The sequence below is a fragment of the Mustelus asterias genome, chromosome 12, assembly GCF_964213995.1.
Source record: "Mustelus asterias chromosome 12, sMusAst1.hap1.1, whole genome shotgun sequence".
Classification (NCBI taxonomy): domain Eukaryota; kingdom Metazoa; phylum Chordata; class Chondrichthyes; order Carcharhiniformes; family Triakidae; genus Mustelus; species Mustelus asterias.
This window is the reverse complement of record NC_135812.1, coordinates 13,970,975-13,990,819: the sequence shown is the minus strand read 5'-3', so window position 1 is coordinate 13,990,819 and position 19,845 is coordinate 13,970,975. Positions and strand designations below refer to the sequence as shown.

The 19,845-nt window shown below is 47.5% G+C and overlaps 2 protein-coding genes across 23 annotated transcripts in view; one reads left to right on the top strand and one right to left on the bottom strand.

The window, feature by feature from the left end:
- Positions 1-19,845, top strand: part of exo5 (exonuclease 5) — a 449,516-nt gene that overhangs the window by 58,272 nt on the left and 371,399 nt on the right. The window lies entirely within an intron of this gene.
- The window catches only part of LOC144501264 (rap1 GTPase-activating protein 2-like), a 361,906-nt gene that overhangs the window by 20,504 nt on the left and 321,557 nt on the right, over positions 1-19,845 (bottom strand). For 9 of the 22 annotated variants that reach the window (XM_078224781.1, XM_078224802.1, XM_078224785.1 and 6 more), the window contains 2 exons: positions 15,577-15,653; positions 3,031-6,404 (listed from right to left, as the gene is read on the bottom strand). In XM_078224781.1, the coding sequence (XP_078080907.1) occupies positions 6,276-6,404; positions 15,577-15,653 (206 nt within the window). In that variant the 3' untranslated portion in view covers positions 3,031-6,275. Of the gene's footprint in view, positions 1-2,209; positions 2,306-3,030; positions 9,609-13,540; positions 13,592-15,576; positions 15,654-19,845 lie in introns of those variants that run through there. The other 13 variants (XM_078224792.1, XM_078224798.1, XM_078224801.1 and 10 more) reach the window with 11 other exon arrangements.

Here is a 19,845-nt window from a genome sequence, read left to right as displayed (position 1 = left end):
TAAATGCACAGGTGAGTGGGCCTGGGTTAAATACTCTTTCGAAGAGTCAATGCACTATTGTGGTTCTCTGGTTCTAAGGGTGCTCTTGCTATAACGGGAGCGCAGAGAAGGTTTACCAGACTGATTCCTGGATTGGCGGGACTGGCGTAAGAGGAGAGATTGAGTCAGTTAGGATGATATTAACTGGAGTTTAGAAGAATGAGGGAGGAATCTCATAGAAACCTATAAAACTCTAAAAGGACTAGACAGGGTAGATTCAGAAAGAATGTTCCCGATGGTGAGGGTGCACAGGTCACCAGGCAAGACTGTTCTCTTCCTGTGGGGGAGCACTTCAGCAGTCACGGGCATTCAGCCTTGGATCTTCAGGTAAGCGTTCTCCAAGGCGGCCTTCACAACACACGACAGCGCAGAGTCGCTGAGCAGAAACTGATAGCCAAGTTCTGCACACATGAGGATGGCCTAAACCGGGATGTTGGATTTATGTCACATTATCAGTAACCCCCACAGCTCGCCACAGCTTTCCCCCTGATCTTGCATAATATCACTAGCTGTTCTGTCTGGAGACAATACACATCTCTTTAACCTGTGTTTAATGTTCCCTCCACCCACATTATCTGTACCTTTGAAGACCTGTCTGGCTGTAGAGATTTGCATTCTAATTAGTATTCTGTAACTTGATTTCTGTGTCTGTGTACTGTTGGAGAACAGATAACTACTCCATCTGACGAAGGGGCATCGCTCCGAAAGCTTATGGTATTTGCTACCAAATAAACCTGTTGGACTTTAACCTGGTGTTGTGAGACTTCTTAGGGTGCACAGAACCAGGGGTCATAGTCTAAGGGTACGAGGTAAACCTTTTAGGACTGAGATGAGGAGAAATTTCTTCACCCAGAGAGTGGTCAGCCTGTGGAATTTGCTGGCATAGAAACTAGCTGAGGCCAAAACATTGGATGTTTTCAAGAAGTAGTTAGATATAGCTCTTGGGACGTAGGGGATCAAAGGATGTGAGGGGAAGGCGGGATCAGGTTATTAAGTTTGATGATCGAAGGGTCAAATGGCCTACTCTTGCTCCTATATAATCTATGTTAAGTTAAGTTTATTTATTAGTTACAAGTAGACTTACCTTAACACTGTAATGAAGTTACTGTGAAAATCCCCGAGTTACCACACTCCGGCGCCTGTTCGGGTACACTGAGAAAGAATTTAGCATGGCTAATGCACCTAACCAGCACGTCTTTCGGACTGCGGGAGGAAACCGGGGCACCCGGAAGAAACCCACGCAGACACGGGGAGAATATGCAGACTCCGCACAGACAGTGACCCAAGCCGGGAATCGAACCGGAGTCCCTGGTGCTGTGAGGCAGCAGTGCTAACCACTGTGCCACTGTGCTGCCCTTAACATTCACTAATGAGAGATATTAAGTGAAATGTAGGCATGCTGCACCATTTCCTTTTTCATTCTATTTTCTGCTGTGTGCACTTGACCGTGATGCCCTTTATAGTTGAATAGACTGCTGATGAAACTCAAATGAGAACCTTAGCTTCTCGGGCAAGTGGCTGGAGGGCCCCTGACAGCAGCTGGACCCATCACCAAACGGAAAGACTGCTTTCGGCAGGCAGTCTGTGCCACACCTGGGAGCTTCTGATCACTCCAGAGGTTACATTTAGCGTTATAATGGAGGTGGTTGTGGAAAGCTCCACAAACTGTGCATTGGACCAGCAGAAAAGTCAACTGGGGGAATGTTGATTTAACTGGAGCTTGTGTGGTAGTTTGACTCATCCAACTGTGCTCTGAACGTGTCCAAAGATTTATTCCACTGCCTGGCAGATTGTTCCATAACTTTATCCTTCTTTTTAGGCCATTTCTGGGTGATTGAAGATGACTGGCTTTGGTAGCTGAAAATCTCGCATGTATTAATTATGTTGAATTAAATAAAATATATATGTGGAGATGCCGGTGTTGGACTGGGGTGGGGCACAGTAAGAAGTCTCACAATACCAGGTTAAAGTCCAACAGGTTTATTTGGAATCACGAGGTTGACTCAGCTGATGAAGGAGCAGCACTCGAAAGCTCGTGACTCCAAAGAATCCTATTGGACTTTCATAGAATCATAGAATCCCTACAGTGCAGAAGGAGGCCATTTGGCCCATCGAGTCTGCACTGACCACAATCTCACCCAGGCCCTATTCTCGTAACCCCACATATTTACCCTGCTAATCCCCCGACACTAGGATTAATTTAGCATGGCCAATCCACCTAACCCACACATCTTTGGACTTTAATCTGGTGTTGTGAGACTTCTTACTGTAAATAAAATATACAGCACAGAAAGAGGCCATTAAGCTCAACTAAAAGTTAAAGTTTAAAGTTTATTTATTAGTGTCACAAGTAGGCTTACATTAACACTGCAATGAAGTCACTGCGACTATCCCCAAGTTGCCACACTCCGGTGCCTGTTCGGGTACACTGAGGGAGAATTTACCATGGCCAATCAGCATGTCTTTCGGACTGTGGGAGGAAACCGGAGCACCCGGAGGAAACCCACGCAGACACGGGGAGAACGTGCAAACTCCACACAGACAGTCACCCAAGGCCGGAATCGAACCCGGGTCCCTGGGCGCTGTGAGGCAGCGGTGCTAACCACTGTGCCACCGTACCGCCATGACCATCTGCCATGATCTCACTTAGAAACCATAGGCTGGGATTTTCCAGCTGCACTCACCCCAAGGCCGGAAAATCCTGTCCGAGATCAACGGTCCGTGTCCCACCCGCTACGCTTCCCGTGGCGGACGGGACAGGAAAATTCCCCCCATAGAAGCTACAGGCAGGAGGAGGCCATTCGGCCCTTCCAGCCTGCTCCGCCATTCATTACGATCATGGCTGATCGTCAAATTCAATATCCTGATGTCAATGCCTCCGGGAACATGTCCTGCCGTGTGGCTGACAGCTCTAGCTTACCGGTTTGTTAATGAGCTTACGGCAAAAGGGAAATAAAGTAAACAGTCCGTGACTCGAATGGTTTTGACACAAAATACCTTTATTATCGTGTAGCGTCACACAGGGACACGCCAAACAGGGAACAAAATGTACAAACAAGGAAATTGAGATCCTCCAATTTTTACATCACGACAAAAGAAATTTGCCAGAGTAGCAATAAATTAATTGTACAATATTTACATCTGTGGATAGGTCAGGCAGCTTCACAAAGCTCTGCTACATCTCAATAAACAGTTCCGCGTGTGTGTGTGTGTGCGTGCACACCTGCATAGCAACCGCTCAGCCATGTTCACCTCATACAGGCCTCAACTGTAGGCCCCGCTTCCGCTGACTCAAATCTCAAGTCTTTTGCATTCTGTGCTTGATCACTAATACCCCTTAGCAGGGTTGTATGGTGTTACCTACTGGGGTATGTTTACGTATATGTGAATAAACGTCACGTTGAATTGTAGCCTTTGATGTTAAGTTACTCCATTGGCCACAGGAAGAAACAGGCCTTTAAGGGACACCTTTTAATGTCTTTAACGTCATTAGGGATGCTTCACAAACACTGGTCAAAGAACTAGGACAAATGGACAACAAGAAATTTTTAACGGTAGGGACCAAAAGGGGAAGGTTGAGGGGTTTCGGGCAAATGTTTCAGAGAGTAAATGTGTGCGAGCTGTAGCTTTTGGCAGAATGGTGAAGGACAGCACACTCTAGTGCGACTGTATCAGAAATGCTTGGTCATTAGGGTCTACACGAGTCAAGCTTCACCTACAACACCAGGTTAAAGTCCAACAGGTTTATTTGGTAGCACGAGCTTCCGGAGCGTTGCCCCTTCATCAGGTGAGTGCAGGATTTGGTAGTGTAGGATTTGGTAGATTTTGGTATGCTACACCAAATCCTGCACTCACCTGATGAAGGGGCAACGCTCCAAAAGCTCATGATTCCAAATAAACCTGTTGGACTTTAACCTGGTGTTGTGAGACTTCTTACTGTGCCCACCCCAGTCCAACGCCGGCATCTCCACGTCAAGCTTCACCTACGGAACACCACCTGTCAAGGCCACATCACTAAGACCCGCAACCCAGCTCAGTTCATGGAGGGGCGGGAGGGGGAGGGGGCTAGCTGACCCTCTCCCTGACCTCCAGTGATAATGTCAAATGAGAGAACGTCTGTGTGATTTTCGCAGGCCTGATGAACGAATCGCCCGATCGGGAAGAATGTGGTCTCAAACGCAATCCAAAGACGTGCAGGTTAGGTGGACTGGCCATGCTAAATTGCCCCTAAGTGTCCAACGATGTGCATGGGGTTTCAGGGATAGGTTGGAGGGGAACTGGGTAAGATGCTCTTTCGGAGTGATGGGCCGAATGGCCTCCTTCTGCCCTGCAGGGATCCTTTGACTACAGGGATAGTACGCAAAGGGGCATTAACTAGGAGCCCACCAACTGGTCTTTTTCTATCCCATAACCATTTGAAAGAAACACCATTACAGTGGCACGGTGGTTAGCACTGCTGCCTCACAGCGCCAGGGACCCGGGTTCAATTCCAGCCTTGGGTCACTGTTTGTGTGGAGTCTGCACGTTCTCTCCATGTCTGCATGGGTTTCCTCTGGGTGCTCTGGTTTCCCCTCACACACCAAAGATGTGCGGATTAGGTTATTTGGCCATTCTAAACTTGACCCTAGAGTCAGGGGGATTAGCAGGGTGAATATGTGGGGTTACAGGGATCGGGCCTAGGTGGGATTGTGGTTGGCGCAGACTTGATGGGCCGAATGGCCTCTTCTGCACTGTAGGGATTCTATGATAATTAAACTGCACTTTATGATATTTCGAAAAAAAAAACTTGGATTTTTCCCAGATTCATAATAGTCACATGTTTAAACAATACGCTCTCTAAACTTGCCAGCCATTTTGTTTGATTGTTGCTCTCAATGGTGAACTTAAGAGAACAGAAGTTCTCTCGAGAACTGACACAAGAAACCAGGAAATCTGGTTTCAGAATCTATGTTAATACTTGTAACGATAAAGTGGTGTAAACGCCGCATGTTTTTTTTGTAAGTAGCTTTTCCTGGTTTCCATATCTCTGATTCTAAAGTCACCACAGTCCCAGAGGACCAAAGGCTGCTCTTCCCTTTGAGGCAGGCGGCTATATTAACCTGAGGGTCACCACACCTCAGGCGAGGGTCAAGGGTGAGAGGGCGGAGCCTTCATGACTAACACAGCCGGTATGGGAACCCATTGCATTTGGCGTCGCTCTGCATCATTCACCAGCCATCCAGCCAACATCGCCAACTTTGGCTTGCCATGGCCATTGCAATGTCGTATGGTGACTGGACATCTTTAACTGCAGCCTAATGCAGTGAGAGAGTGCGTAGGTAGGAATGGTTTTTTAAAAAAGTTTATTTATTATTGCCACAAGTTCGGCTCATGAAGTTACTGTGAAAATCCCCGAGTCGCCACACTCCGGTGCCTGTTCGGGTACACTGAGAGAGAATTCAGCATGGCCAATGCACATAACCAGCACGTCTTTCGAACTGTGGGAGGAAACTGGAGCACCCGGAGGAAACCCACGCAGACATGGGGAGAACGTGTGGACTCTGCACAGTGACCCAAGCCGGGAATCGAACCTAGGTCCCTGGAGCTGTGAGGCAGCAGTGCTAACCACTGTGCCGCCGTGCCGGCCAGAATGGGGAACTAGGATCTGGACTACCTCCCCCCATCCCCGCCTAGTTACAACTACCACGGAAGAAAGGTTTTCCAAGATGCTAGAACTAAATTGAATTCTCCTGCACAAGGTGGTGGATTAAATAACGAAAAAGATTCTCGCAAATTCCTTTCAGGCTTATGTGACCTTACAGGCAGCACGGTGGCACAGTGGTTAGCACTGCTGCCTCACAGCACCAGGGACCCGGGTTCAATTCCCGGCTTGGGTCACTGTCTGTGTGGAGTTTGCACATTCTCCCCATGTCTGCGTGGGCTTCCTCCGGGTGCTCCGGTTTCCTCCCACAAAGGTGTGCTGGTTAGTGGATTGGCCATGTTAAATTGCCCCTTAGTGTCGGGGGATGAGCTGGGGTAAATGTGTGGGGGTAGGGCCTGGGTGGGATTGTGGTCAGTGCAGACTTGATGGGCCGAATGGCCTCCTTCTGCACTGTAGGGATCCTATGATTCTATGATACTTTACAGATCAGCTAGAGAATGCAGAAGACCTGATTTTGATCTTGGGCCCAGACACAATAACGACACAGGATGACTTTCATTAAACCAGTGATTCGACAGTCTCTGGGAGTCTCGCCTCAAAAAAATCTAATGTGATCCATAGTCAGTTCATTCGTAGCTTTCTTATATCGGGTCAACACGACAAGATGATTAGGATTGACTACTGGACACGGTGTCAAAATAACAATTTCAGTTCTGAAGAAAGGCTAAAGACACAAAACATATATTGAAATGTTTGAAAAAGGGGGTTTCACTGACAATTTCCTTTTCCCTTGGCTTTTTTCTCCCTCAGCTGAGGGTTTATTTTTTTAATGACTTATTTTTGTGGGAAACGGGGAAAATGACTGGCCAAGCACATCTTAGTTACGGCAAGTCTATGTGAGGGGGAGAGAGAGAGACGGGAATAGAGTTAAAATGAGCTTTAAAGAAAAAGTTGGGAGGATGGAAACAAAGACAATGTATTTTCACATGAATGAGAGAGAGAGAGAGAGAGAGAAAGGTAGGGAGGAAACCGTAAGACCATAAGATATAGGAACAGAATGAGGCCATTCGGCCCATCGAGTCTGCTCCGCCATTCAATCATGGCTGATAAGTTTCTCAACCCCATTCTCCCACCTTTGATCCCCTCGCCAGTCAAGATCCTATCTATCTCTGTCTTAAATACACTCAGTGACCTGGCCTCCACAGCCTTCTGTGGCAACGAGAGAGAAGGTCAAAATAAAATGGTGAGAAAGAAAGCTGCCAACATGACGAGGGACTTGGAGAGGCACACATGAGAGCGCCAATGGGACTGGGCGCTGCAGCAGGAGGACAGAAAATAGAAAGTCGGGAGTAGAAGTGTGACTGGGAGTTAGTGAGAGAGGGAGAAAGAAAAGGAGGAAGGGGGAAATGAAGGAAGGTGAGAAAAGTAATACCGAGAACGGGATCGAGGAATGTGAATGTGAGAGAAAGAACGGTTCTTCCTTTCGCTCCAGACCGCTTCCAGTTCAGATCTGAGAGACCCCCAAGTGTTAACCAACCCTGAGGGATTCAAATCCTAACCATGGCAGTACGCCAAGGCAGCCCCTTGTTGCTTCCATCATTGGGCTTTCCATATCTCCAGACCGAGATGCAAATGTTGAGTTATATGCTGGAATTTTACCATTCCGCCCATCACGGGAATCGGAGCGGGCGAGGGGCGGACCACGGGAAGATCCGTTGACCTCGGGTGGGATTTCGGGATGAGCGAGGCTGTAAATTCCCGCCCATAATGGTTTTTTTATATATTGTCTGAATGATAGTCAGTCTAGGCAATTGGCCAAGGCTGTGAATTACTTTAATCCGAGCAATAAAGCTACTTCAGATCAGCCAAGCTGGAAGCATTCGCCCAGAAGCTCTGGTCCCTCTGTGACAGAGGCCACCACATGAAGCCACGGCAGCGTGTGGCAAAGATTGCCAAATTCTCAGCTCTGGCCCTCAGCTGCCGGTGGCTTATCACAGCCGCCACTGAGCTGCTTTGGGGCACCAAACATGGCCTTTTTAAACAAAAGAGACTGCCTTCATGAAAACAAAAGTGACAACTTCTTTCTCACCCCAGTGAAGTGGAAGGGCAACACCAAGGTACAAACTGCACCAATGTTCATCTGCCCACCTTGCTTTGAGTGGTGTCAATTTTACAAAGATGATGTACATAAGGGGGGAGGGGGTGGGGAGGGGATAACAGTCCCCAAGAAGTTTACCAAACACCTTCCCATAAAGAGAGCATCAATTTAATGCCAAACTTCCACAAAACTCTTTTACTCATTTCTAAAGCTGACTGAAGTAGCACCAGGAAAGCAGAGAAGCACAAAATGGCCGACATCTCTTCCAGGGCTGAAGGTGGGGGGAGGGGTGGGGAGAGGGTGGGAGGGTGCGGAGGGGTGGCCTGCACAAAATCCGTGACAGGGCTGCAATTTGTTTGCGTGTCAAGCAAGCTTTGGATGGAGAATCGAGCTTTCTTTCTGTGTACAGTTTTGAAATGTTCAGGAATGGGCATGGAGTAGGGAGAATGAACTCGGTATTATAAATTGTGGGGGTTGTGGGGTTGGGGGGGGAGGGGGAGCATGGTGGCAGTTGAATTGCCTATAGATGATGGTGCTGTGTGGAATGAGGGGGCATTTGGGAGTGGCACTAACACTTGGCTTGGGTGTACAAGCACACCCGGGGGCCATGGGGATGGCACCAGTGTGTGTTGCTGCTCTGGGGGCGCTTGGACATGGCACCACAGAGGTGGAGCGGTGGGCAGCTCAGGACACATTCCCCTTCAGTTCCTAATCCTAGTGAAGGGTGGGGAGTCATTGCTGCTACCCAGTGTCCAGCTCTGGGTGGCAACCTCTGGGGACAGGCCGTGTGCCAGACATTCTGAAGCCAAGCGGACAGTGAAAGGGAGATAGACTGACAGAAAATTGGACAAGATGAAGAAGAAAAAAAAAATCGACAGAACCTCTCAAAAGGCATTTCAATCAGGGATAAACTAAAGCGTCCTGTTGAATATTTTGCCTCAGTGCAGACATTTTGCCATCACCCTCAAACATCCGCACCCAGGTCCAAAAGAGGCAGATTTTTATTTTGCACATCTATCGCGTTTAAATGTAACATCGGATATACAGACGACAAACCAAGCAGGGCACAAGGAACATCTTTGTTAATTGGCAGTGTAAACATGGTGGATAACAGGTCACAACACACGGTTTAGGCTCTGATACAATTACTGTGCAAAGCAACATTGACAGGGATCCAGGTATGGCCGCATCACCGTCTCAGGGCGACTAGACAAGTTTGGAGTTGGGTTGGGGGGGGAGAATGGGTTCAAACATTAACATCCCTGGCCTTGCCACCCTTTGGTGGGAGGCGGCTAGTTCACCTCCGAGTCTTCTTGCTGTGCTCAGAGATCTCTGGCTCCTCTGCTTTCAAGGGACGCAGTTGCTCCTTCAATACCTGCCCCAGGTATTTCCGTCGCAAGATACGCGAGGAACTGAAACCTTAAGGCTTTTCCAACGGCAGCTGCATTGCCCAAGATATTTCAGAAAAGCTGGCATGGAAACCAAGGGAAGGTGACCCATGCTACATACGGTGTCGCCTCACACTTACACTGTGGACGTACTTAAGACTGTTAAAGCAACACATCTCCAGGCGGGCTCTGAATAGCGTCGTTGTGAAGGTGGAGTGGGCTACCTGAACCCCTGTGACAGCAGACATAGGACAGGGTTTCCTGGCGATCTCCATCCTGCCTAGATGGAGCAAGGTGTGTGTTTAGATGCAGGAGGGACGGGTGCAGCTCAAGGTGAACCGGCTGTAGCTACATTTGCGCTGAATGCAAGTTTCCACTAGCTGTTGGAAGGATCGAAGGGCACCTCTGACTGTTAGCTGGATTATCCCTGAAATGGTGCTCACTGAAACATAATACATTCCGGATGAATTACTTTCTTTGCAGTGAGCACAGACAACAGCTCAAGATCAACAAAGCCAGTGTTCGTCAACATAAACCTTTTAAGCAGTTTCAAAACCAGGGTCTGGACTTTAGTCTGTGTAATATTAACATAGCAGTTCTTAATGTTTTAAAGTAAAGTCGAAAGTTTATTTATTAGTCACAAGTAAGGCTTACATTCACACTGTAATGAAGTTACTGTGAAATTCCCCTAGTCGCCACACTCTGTCACCTGTTTAGGTCAACACACCTAACCAGCATGTCTTTCAGACTGTGGGAGGAAACCGGAGCACCCGGAGGAAACCCACGCAGACACGGGGAGGATGTGCAAACCCCATACAGACAGTGACCCAAGCCGGGAATTGAACCCGGGTCCCCTGGTGCTATGAGGCAGCAGTGCTAACCACTGTGCATTGTATAGTGATCTTGAGTTGTTCATTTTAAATAGATTAAAATCTCAATTATAGCTGCAGAGAGTAGAATTAGATATCAGACTGCACTATAACCTAATATCCAATTTCAGGTTCAAATATGCTCTGGATACGGGTCGCTGGTGAACACCAGTCGATGAGATGCTGGTGAGCAAGGAAATTCCCAGCTCATTTTTCAAAAATTCACTCTCCCCTCAATTTGCCCTCCTTAACTCCCGAAGGTGCTAACATGTCCTAGAATCCCTACAGCGCTGAAGGAGGCCATTCTGCCCATCGAGCCTGCACCGACCACAATCTCACTCAGGCTCTATCCCCGCAACCCCATGTAACTACCCTCTTGTACCCCTGGCCTGTGCTGGAACTACAGCTGCGTTTGGTGCCAGGCATGTTTAGAAACTGGCACGGTGGCACAGTGGTTAGCACTGCTACCCCAGAGTGCCAGGGACCCGGGTTCGATTCCCGGCTTGGGTCGCTGCCTGTGTGCAGTTTGCATGTTCTCCCTGTGTCTGCGTGGGTTTCCTCCGGGTGCTCCGGTTTCCTCCCACAGTTCAAAGATGTGCGGGTTAGGTTGATTGGCCGTGCTAAATTCTCCGTCCCAAACAGGCGCCGCAGTGTGGGCGACTTGGGGATTTTCACAGTAACTTAATTGCAGTGTTAATGTAAGCCTACTTGTGACACTAATAAATAAACTTAAACTTTAATATAGCCAATGACTGAGTACCCACAGCTCTGGGTGAAGATGATTTCTCATCTCTGTCTTCAATGGCCATCCCCTTATCCTGAGGCTAATGACCCTTGTTGCAAATTCTTCAACCAGGAGAAACAGCCTCTCAGCATCTACCTTATCAAACTCTCTAAGATTCAGTGGCATTTCCTCTCATTCTTTGTAGTAAGCCCATCCTACTAGATCTGTCCTCATAGGTCAGCCCTCTAATCCTGGGAACCAATCGAGCTTTGTTCCTCTTTATTCTTTCATGGGTTGTCATTGGCAAGTCCAGCATTTGTCATTCATCCTGAATTACCCTTGAACTGAGTGGCTTGTTAGGCCGTTTCAGAGGGCACTTAACAGTCAACCACATTCATCAGAGAATAGAATCCCTACAGTGCAGAAGAGGCCATTTGGTCCATCGAATCTGCACCGACTCTCTGACAGAGTATCCTACCCATATCTATCCCATAACCCCACACAGTCCAAAAATGTGCGGGTTAGGTTGATGGGCCATGCTAAAATTGCCCCTTAGTATCCTGAGATGCGTAGATTAGAGGGATTAGCGGGTAAATATGTAGGGATATGGGGGTAGGGCCTGGGTGGGATTGTGGTCGGTGCAGACTCGATGGGCCAAATGGCCTCTTTCTGCACTGTAGGGTTTCTATGTTTCTATTTCCCATGGCTAATCCAACTAACCTACACATCTTGGGACACTAAGGGGCAATTTAGCATGATCAATCCACCTAACCTGCACATTTCTGGACTGTGGGAGGAAACTGGAGCACCCGGAGGAAACCCACGCAGACACGGGGAGAATGTGCAAACTCCACACAGACAGCCACCAGAGGCTGGAATCGAACCTGGGTCCCTAATGCTGTGAGGCAGCAGTGTTAACCACTGTGGCACCGTGCCGCCCTAAATTGTTGTGGGTCTGGATTCACAAGTAGGCCTTTAATGAACCAGATAAAACAATCGCTGTCGTGGTCACCATTATTGTGACTAGATTTGTTACATTTGAGATTTAGGAATTGAATTGACATTCCGCCGGCTGCCATGGTAGGATTTGAACCTACATTCCCCAGAGCATGTGCTTAGACCTCCATCTTACCCCATATCCTGCCTCAGGGAAGGAGACAAAAATTGTGCACAGTACCTCAGGCGTGGTCCTATTAATTCCCGTTTAAAACTGAGGTGCGTAGAAATGTCGCCTCACAGAGGGTGGTGAATCTCTGGAATCCTCTGCCCCCAAGGTAGTCGGGGCTGGATCATTAGAAGTATTTAAAGTGGAGGTGGGTAAATATTTGATAGATCGAGGGATAGAGGATTATGGGGTAATGTCGCAGAAAAGGAGCTGAGGTCGACACAGATCAACCATGATCGTATTGAATGGCGGGGCAGGCTTGAAGGGCCTGGTGGCCTAATCTTGCTTCTATTGCTTGTCATAGAGTCACAGAGATTTACAGCATGGAAACAGGCCCTTCGGCCCAACTTGTCCATGCCATCCTTTTTTTTAACAACTAAGCTAGTCCCAATTGCCCGCATTTGGCCCATATCCCTCTATACCCATCTTACCCATGTAACTGTCTAAATGCTTTTTAAAAGACAATATTGTACCCACCTCTACTACTACCTCTGGCAGCTCGTTCCAGATGCTCACCATCCTCTGTGAAAAAATTGCCCCTCTGGACCCTTTTGTATCTCTCCCCTCTCACCTTAAACCTATGCCCTCTAGTTTTAGACTCCCCTACCTTTGGGAAAAGATATTGACTATCTAGCTGATCCATGCCCCTCATTATTTTATAGACCTCTATAAGTTCACCCCCAAGCCTCCTACGCTCCAGGGAAAAAAGTCCCAGTCTATCCAGCCTCTCCTAATCACTCAAAGCATCAAGTCCAGGTAGCATCCTAGTAAATCTTTTCTGCATTCTTTCTAGTTTGATAATATCCTTTCTATAATAGGGTGACCAGAACTGTGCACACTCTTGTGTTCTTGTGTGTTCTTGTGTTGTACTTCAGAACTGTACTCATTCATCAAAACCCGATATAGTGACAGCTGGTGGAATTTGAATTAAATTAAATGATTCAATCGATTAATTGTAACATCTGAAATTGGAAGCATTAGTCTCAGTAAGGTTGACCATGAAGTTTTCACCTGCTTCACTAATGTCCGTTAGGGAAAGAAATCTGCCGTCCTTACCTGGTCTGATCTACCTGTAACTCCAGGCCCGCAGCAAGGTGCTTGATTCTTAACTGTCCTTGTAAATAACTCATTAAGCCACTCAGTTCGAGGGCAATTAGGGATGGGCAACAAAGGCTGGCTTTGCTAGCGACTCGGTGGCACGGTGGTTAGCACTGCTGCCTCACAGCGCCAGGGACCCGGTTTCAATTCCAGCCTTGGGTCACTGTCTGTGTGGAGTTTGCACATTCTCCTCATGTCTGCGTGGGTTTCCTCCGGGGGCTCCGGTTTCCTCCCACTGTCCAAAGATGTGTGGGTTAGGTTGATTGGCCATGCTAAATTAACCCTGGTGTCACTGGGATTAGCAGGGTAAAGACGAGGGGTGATGGGAATAGGGGTTGTGGTCGGTGCAGACTCGATGGGTCAAATGGCCTCCTTCTGCACTGTAGGGATTCTATGGTTCTAAGATTCCCACATCCCATGAACGAACACAACTCGCTACCTATGGCAGTGAGGATATGTGGGTTGTTTTTAAGCACGTGTACACAAGGAATGGAGATAAAACAAGTGAAAGGACTGACCTCACAAGTGTATGTAGCCAGGTGGGGCAATGACTCCTGCTAGTGACCCTGCTTAAAAAATTAAGAATATAATCAACTCAACTTTAGGTTAAGTATTAACGAACAGAATACTGAAGGATAGCAATTGAACAGTGAAGCACCTTTAATTTAACAACTTTAGATCACAACCGCCGTTCTCAATTCCTCTCAGAGCAAGAGTGACAATGCCTCTGTTGTGACCATTTACACCTCCACTGGACCCAGCTTTGGTTTTATCAATGCCCCCGGCCACTCCCTTTTTGAATTGCCTCTACCCATCCCCACTGGCTCCTCAGATCCACCACGTCAATCCCTGCCTCTCCAACCACCCCCAATGGTCCCTTATACCCTCCAATGCCAACCTATGGCACTCCCGTCGCATCATCCCTCTGTGTGAAAAAATTGCCCCTCTGGACCCTTTTGTATCTCTCCCCTCTCACCTTAAACCATACCCTCTAGGTTTAGACTCCCCTACCTTTGGGAAAAGATATTGACTATCTAGCTGATCTATGCCCCTCATTATTTTATAGACCTCTATAAGATCACCCCCAAGCCTCCTACGCTCCATCATCCCTCTTGCTATTTAATCACTCCTGCCCACCACCTTATCGCAGACTTTCCTCACCCTTTATCCCTGGGTTTATAAATTGTAAATCTGTAACTTCTTCCCCTTCTGATGACACATCATTGACCTAAAATGTTGACCCTCTTTTCTCTCCTCACAGTTTTGACTGACCTACTGAGTGTTTCCAGCACTTTTTGTTTTTATTTCAGATTTCCCAGGATCTCGAGCCTCATTATGTATTCTTGGCTGAGAGCCCTGACATCCATTAGTCTGTTGAAACGGCTGCGCCCAAGGGCAAATTTTGCTGGAGTGACACTCCTTCCCTTAGAACTACATTGTGAATTGCACCATGTTTATGTGCACAAAATAAAGAGTGTCAAGTGCAGGCAGTTTCTGCCACTGATACTTTCAAAAGTCAGAATCATGCTCACTTTTATAGGGCTGTAATAAAAGCAGATATTAAAAATAAAGATCTGAATGAACGACGATTTCTAAAGCTCTTCCACACGTGCAATTGTTACGATAGGGTTCGCTGATTGTGCACCAAGTGTATTCTGGGTGAACGGGCATGGAAGTGCCATAGGTTGGCATTGAGGGTATAAGGGACCATTGGGGGTGGCTGGAGAGGCAGAGATTGACATGGTGGATATGAGGGCCATTGGGGATGGGTAGAGGTGCATTGATTGGCAAGGGGGCATGGGCAAGATCTGTTGAGCTATCTTTCAAATGTTTCCTTCCTTCAGACTATGGTTACGACAGCTCTAAGGGGCTGAGAACTATGAGCTGTTGAAAAGCTGACCTGACTCCATGAAAAGTGCAGGGGGCTAGGAGAGGCATATTCCCTCAGTGGAACTGCAGGATGCAGCCTTGTGACTCAAACCAGCCCAGAGCCTTATTCTCGTGCTGGCGGAAACTGGGGGCATCGAAAATCAGGCTGGGAATCCTGGAATTGGGTCAATTCTGCCATTTTTACATAGAAATGTAGAAACTAGAAACAGGAGTAGGCCATTCGACCTTTTGAGTCTACTCCGCCATTCATTTTGATCATGGCTGATCATCAAATTCAATATCCTGATCCCCCCCCTTCCCCTCCATATCCCTCAATCCTTTTAGCCCCAAGAGCTATATCTAATTTCTTCTTGAAATCACACAATGTTTTGGCCTCAGCGACAATCTGTGGTAGTGAATTCCACACATTCACCACATCTCTGGGTGAAGAGATTTCTCCTCACCTCAGTCCTAAAAGGTTTAAAGGTTTTGAAGGACCCAACCATGGGGAAGGGGGTGAGGGGAGGGGTTGGGGGGGGGGGGGAGGGTGAGGGGGGTTGGGGGGGAAATATTGCTGCTGAATTATTGCAATCCTGGCAAAGGGTATACGAACAAATTGAGGAGTTAATCAAATGTAATGAAGCAGTACAAAGCAAGGGCTGGTCCGAGTGCCAAGCATACTTACCGGGTTTGAGCTGTGATGGAGTTTCTCAAATCTGAATTTCAAAGTTGCTCTTGGAGAGGTTTTACACTTTGCAGTGTCTGCGGAAGAAAGTAATAAATACTCAAAAAGTATAAATACACAATGCAGTGCTCCGTGATGGCAACTCATGACAGAGACTATTGAACTTTGACTAACCTCAGCTTTCTTTTCAATTGAGGCACCAACCTTGACAGATGCACCATAGAAAGCATTCTTTCTGGTTGTATCATAGCTTGGTATGGCTCCTGCTGTGCCCAAGACCACAAGGAATTACAAAGGGACGTGAACGAAGCCCAGTCCATCACTCAAACCAACCTCCCATCCATTGACAACTTACTTTATAAAGGGGACCATCCATTCAAGTATCTGTCTGTGGCCTCCTATTACTCAAAATTCCTGTGCTGTCTACTGGTCTCCTCATCATTCCCTCTGAATTTTGGCAGGCATCAGTCTTTGATCGTCTTAACAAGGGCCTGGGGTTCCAAATAGCCTGGGACAGCCAGCATGGCCATTTCTGAATGGACGGTCCCCTTTATAAAGTAAGTTATCAATGGATGGGAGGCTGGTTTGCATGATGGAGAAGGCTACATTCATGACCCTTTGGAATTTCTTGCGGTCTTAGGCAGAGCAGGAGCTATACCAAGCTGTGATACATCTGGAAAGAATGCTTTCTATGGTAGAAGTTGGTGTCTCAATTGGAAAAAAAAGCTGAGGTTAGTCAACGCTTTACATTCTTTTGACAGATATTCCCGCTGCCTCAGCAAAGCAGCCAGCATAATTAAGGACCCCACTCACCCCGGACATTTTCTCTTCCACCTTCTTCCGTCAGGGAAAAGATACAAAAGTCTGAGGTCACGTACCAACCGACTCAAGAACAGCTTCTTCCCTGCTGCCGTCAGACTTTTGAATGGACCTACCTTGCATTAAGTTGATCTTTCTCTACACCCTAGCTATGACTGTAACACTACATTCTGCACCCTCTTCTTTCCTTCTCTATTATCGATATGTTTTGTCTGTATAGCGCGCAAGAAACAATACTTTTCACTGTATTTGTTATGCTGCAACTGTACAGGACCTTGGTGAGACCACATTTGGAATATTGTGTGCAGTTCTGGTCACCTCACTATAAGAAGGATGTGGAAGCCTTGGAGAGAGTGCAAAGGAGATTTATCAGGATGCTGCCTGGTTTGGAGGGTAGGTCTTATGAGGAAAGGTTGAGGGAGCTAGGGCTTTTCTCTTTAGAGTGGAGGAGGATGAGAGGCGACTTAATAGAGGTTTATAAGATGATAAGGGAGATAGATAGAGTGGACGTTCAGAGACTATTTCCTGGGTGAATGTAGCTGTTACTAGGGGGCATAACTATAAGGTTCATGGTGGGAGATATAGGAGGGATGTCCGAGGTAGGTTCTTTACTCAGAGAGTGGTTGGTTTGTGGAATGGACTGCCTGCTGTGATAGTGGAGTCGGACACTTTAGGAACATTCAAGCGGTTATTGGATGGGCACATGGAGCACTCCAGGATGATAGGGAGTGGGATAGCTTGATCTTGGTTTCGGACAAAGCTCGGCACAACATCGAGGGCCAAAGGGCCTGTTCTGTGCAGTACTGTTCTATGTTCTATGTGACAATAATAAATCAAATCAAAATCAAGAGAGACGCAAGTGAAGGGGCCAAAACTCGATGCCCCCTCCAGGAGAGAAGTCAATATAAATCATGATGTGTTGGTTAGCTCCCTTCTGGCTGCAGGAACCTGAGTGTATACCAGGGATCCCTGCACCACATCACATTCTCTCCATGTTTCACATGAATTAAGCTTCTGAAGCGCATTGACTTTTGTTATTCAGACAAGCAATAGAGTGTCATGTGCCAGTAGAGTACTGAAAGGCCTGGCTAAAGTGGACATGGAGAAAATGTTACCATTAGTCGGAGTGACTAGGATCCGAGAGCACAGCCTCAGATTAAAGGGATGACCCTTTAGAACTGTGATGAGGAGGAATTTCTTCAGCCAGAGGGTGGTGAATCTGTGGAACTCATTGCCACAGAAGGCTGTGGAGGCCAGGTCATTGAGTGTATTTAAGACAGAGATAGCTAGGTTCTTGACCAATAAGGGGATCAAAGGTTATGGGGAAAAGATGGGGGAATGGGGTCGAGAAACATATCAGCCATGATTGAATGGCGGAGCAGACTCGATGGGCTGAATGGCCTAATTCTGCTCCTATATCTTATGGTCTTATGGTATTATCCCGCAGCTGGCTACACTTTAAGATTCAGGGCTCTGCCCAATTGGCTGTTGCTCCTGTTTAATCTCCAGACATTGGGTGTATGGGTGGGGGCGCTAGGAGGGTTTTGGCCATTTGTTCACCTCCAGCCTTTTTAGATCACAACTGCTGAACGGTTTTCAGGGTTAAGCGTGTGATGAATAACTGACTGGGTCCCATGGCTTCACACACACTCCTCCAGACACTGCACCATTGTGTTGCCTGGGGAGACTACATGAAGCAAGCAATCAGATTGTCCATCTCTTGTGTACGCTGATTCACATCGGCTTTTTCCTAATTTCAGGTTTTGTTTTCAGAGTCCAAGCTTTCGTTAAATAATAATTAAAAATAATCAGGGTGGCACAGTGGTCAGCACCACTGCCTCACAGCGCCAGGGATCCGGGTTCAGTTCCGGCCTTGGGTCACTGTCTGTGTGCAGTTTGCATGTTCTCCCCCGTGTCTGCGTGGGTTTCCTCCCACAATCCAAAGAGGTGCAGATTAGGTGCATTGGCCATGCTGAATGGTCCCTTAATGTCCCAAGATGTGAATGTTCGGGGCATTAGCGGGGTAAGTGCATGGTGTTGTGTGGAAGAGGTGGGGGAGGGCCTGGGTAAGATGCTGTGTCGGTGCAGACTCGATGGGCCGAGTGGCCTCCTTCTGCGCTGTAGGGATTCTATGGAACTGAGATCACCACAATCTGACAGTCGGACACTCTGACATTCTTGCCTTGGGAAAATGTGTCTCTTATTCATTATCAGCATGAGGCATTTAACACTTCGTTACCATGGAAACGGGGCGGAGGGTTCTTCTGAGTGGCCCACTGGACCACACCAAAGAATTAGCCACACTGGTGAGCGACTGGAGTAACAGATTGGCCAGGGTAGGTAAGTACAACAGATTTTCTTTCCGAAGAGCATTAGTGAAATGCTCACTTTTACTCACATCAGCTTTGACTTCCAAAAGAAAATTGGATTCAAATCATCAAAAGCCACGGTGGGATTTGAAGCCAGTTTCTCTCGATTGTTATTCCAAGCCTTTGGATTCCAGCAACATAACCAAAGAACAAAGAAAAGTACAGCACAGGAACAGGCCCTTCGGCCCATGATGCTGAAGCTTTTCATCTCGCACTCATCAGAACAAATGCAAGAATGCCAAATTTCAAACGATCACAAGAATTTACACAACAGGAGGAAAGGGGCACAGATTTAAAGTGATTTGTAAAAGCAGCAACTGTGATGTGAGAAAACACTTTTTCACTCAGCGAGTGGTTGGGGTCTGGAATGCTCTGACTGGAAGTGTGGAGGAGGCAGGTTCAATGAGGCATTCAAGAGGGCATAGGATGATTATTTGAATAGAAATAATGGGCAGGATTTTCCAGCCGCGCTCGCCCCAAAACCGGAAAATCCCGCCCGAGGTCAGCGGACCTTTGCACGGCCCTGTCCCGCCTGCTACAATTCCCGTGGCGGACAGGACGGGAAAATTCTACCCAAATTCTACCCAAAAGTTTACCCAATGAAGTATGGGGAAAAGGCAGGGGAATGGCACTAAATCATTATGCCCATTCAGAGAGCCAGTGCAGCGACGATGGGCCAAATGGCCTCCTTCTGCACCATAACAGTTCAGTGATTCTGTGGTTGAAAAGTCGACTCTGCTTGGCCGAGCCATGACCAAGGAAACAGCCCCAGGAATCTACAGGCTCCCTCTTGTTGACACAAAGGACAATATTCTCTTGAACCTCCTCTTGTCTTCACCTTTCTCAAGGTCAGGAGTTCATGTACCACTGCCTCCTCCTCTAATCCTTTCACTGTCAACACCCCCACACAGCACAAGAAACTCTTTCCCCCGTTCAATCTTTCATCTCTGACAATCCGCCGGCTTAAAAGACCAGCGAGGCATCGGCTATTCCACAGAATCATACAAGGAGGCCATTCAGCCTCTCACCTCCATGTTGGCTCTTTCAAACAGCTTTCCAAATACTCCTGTGATCCCTGTCC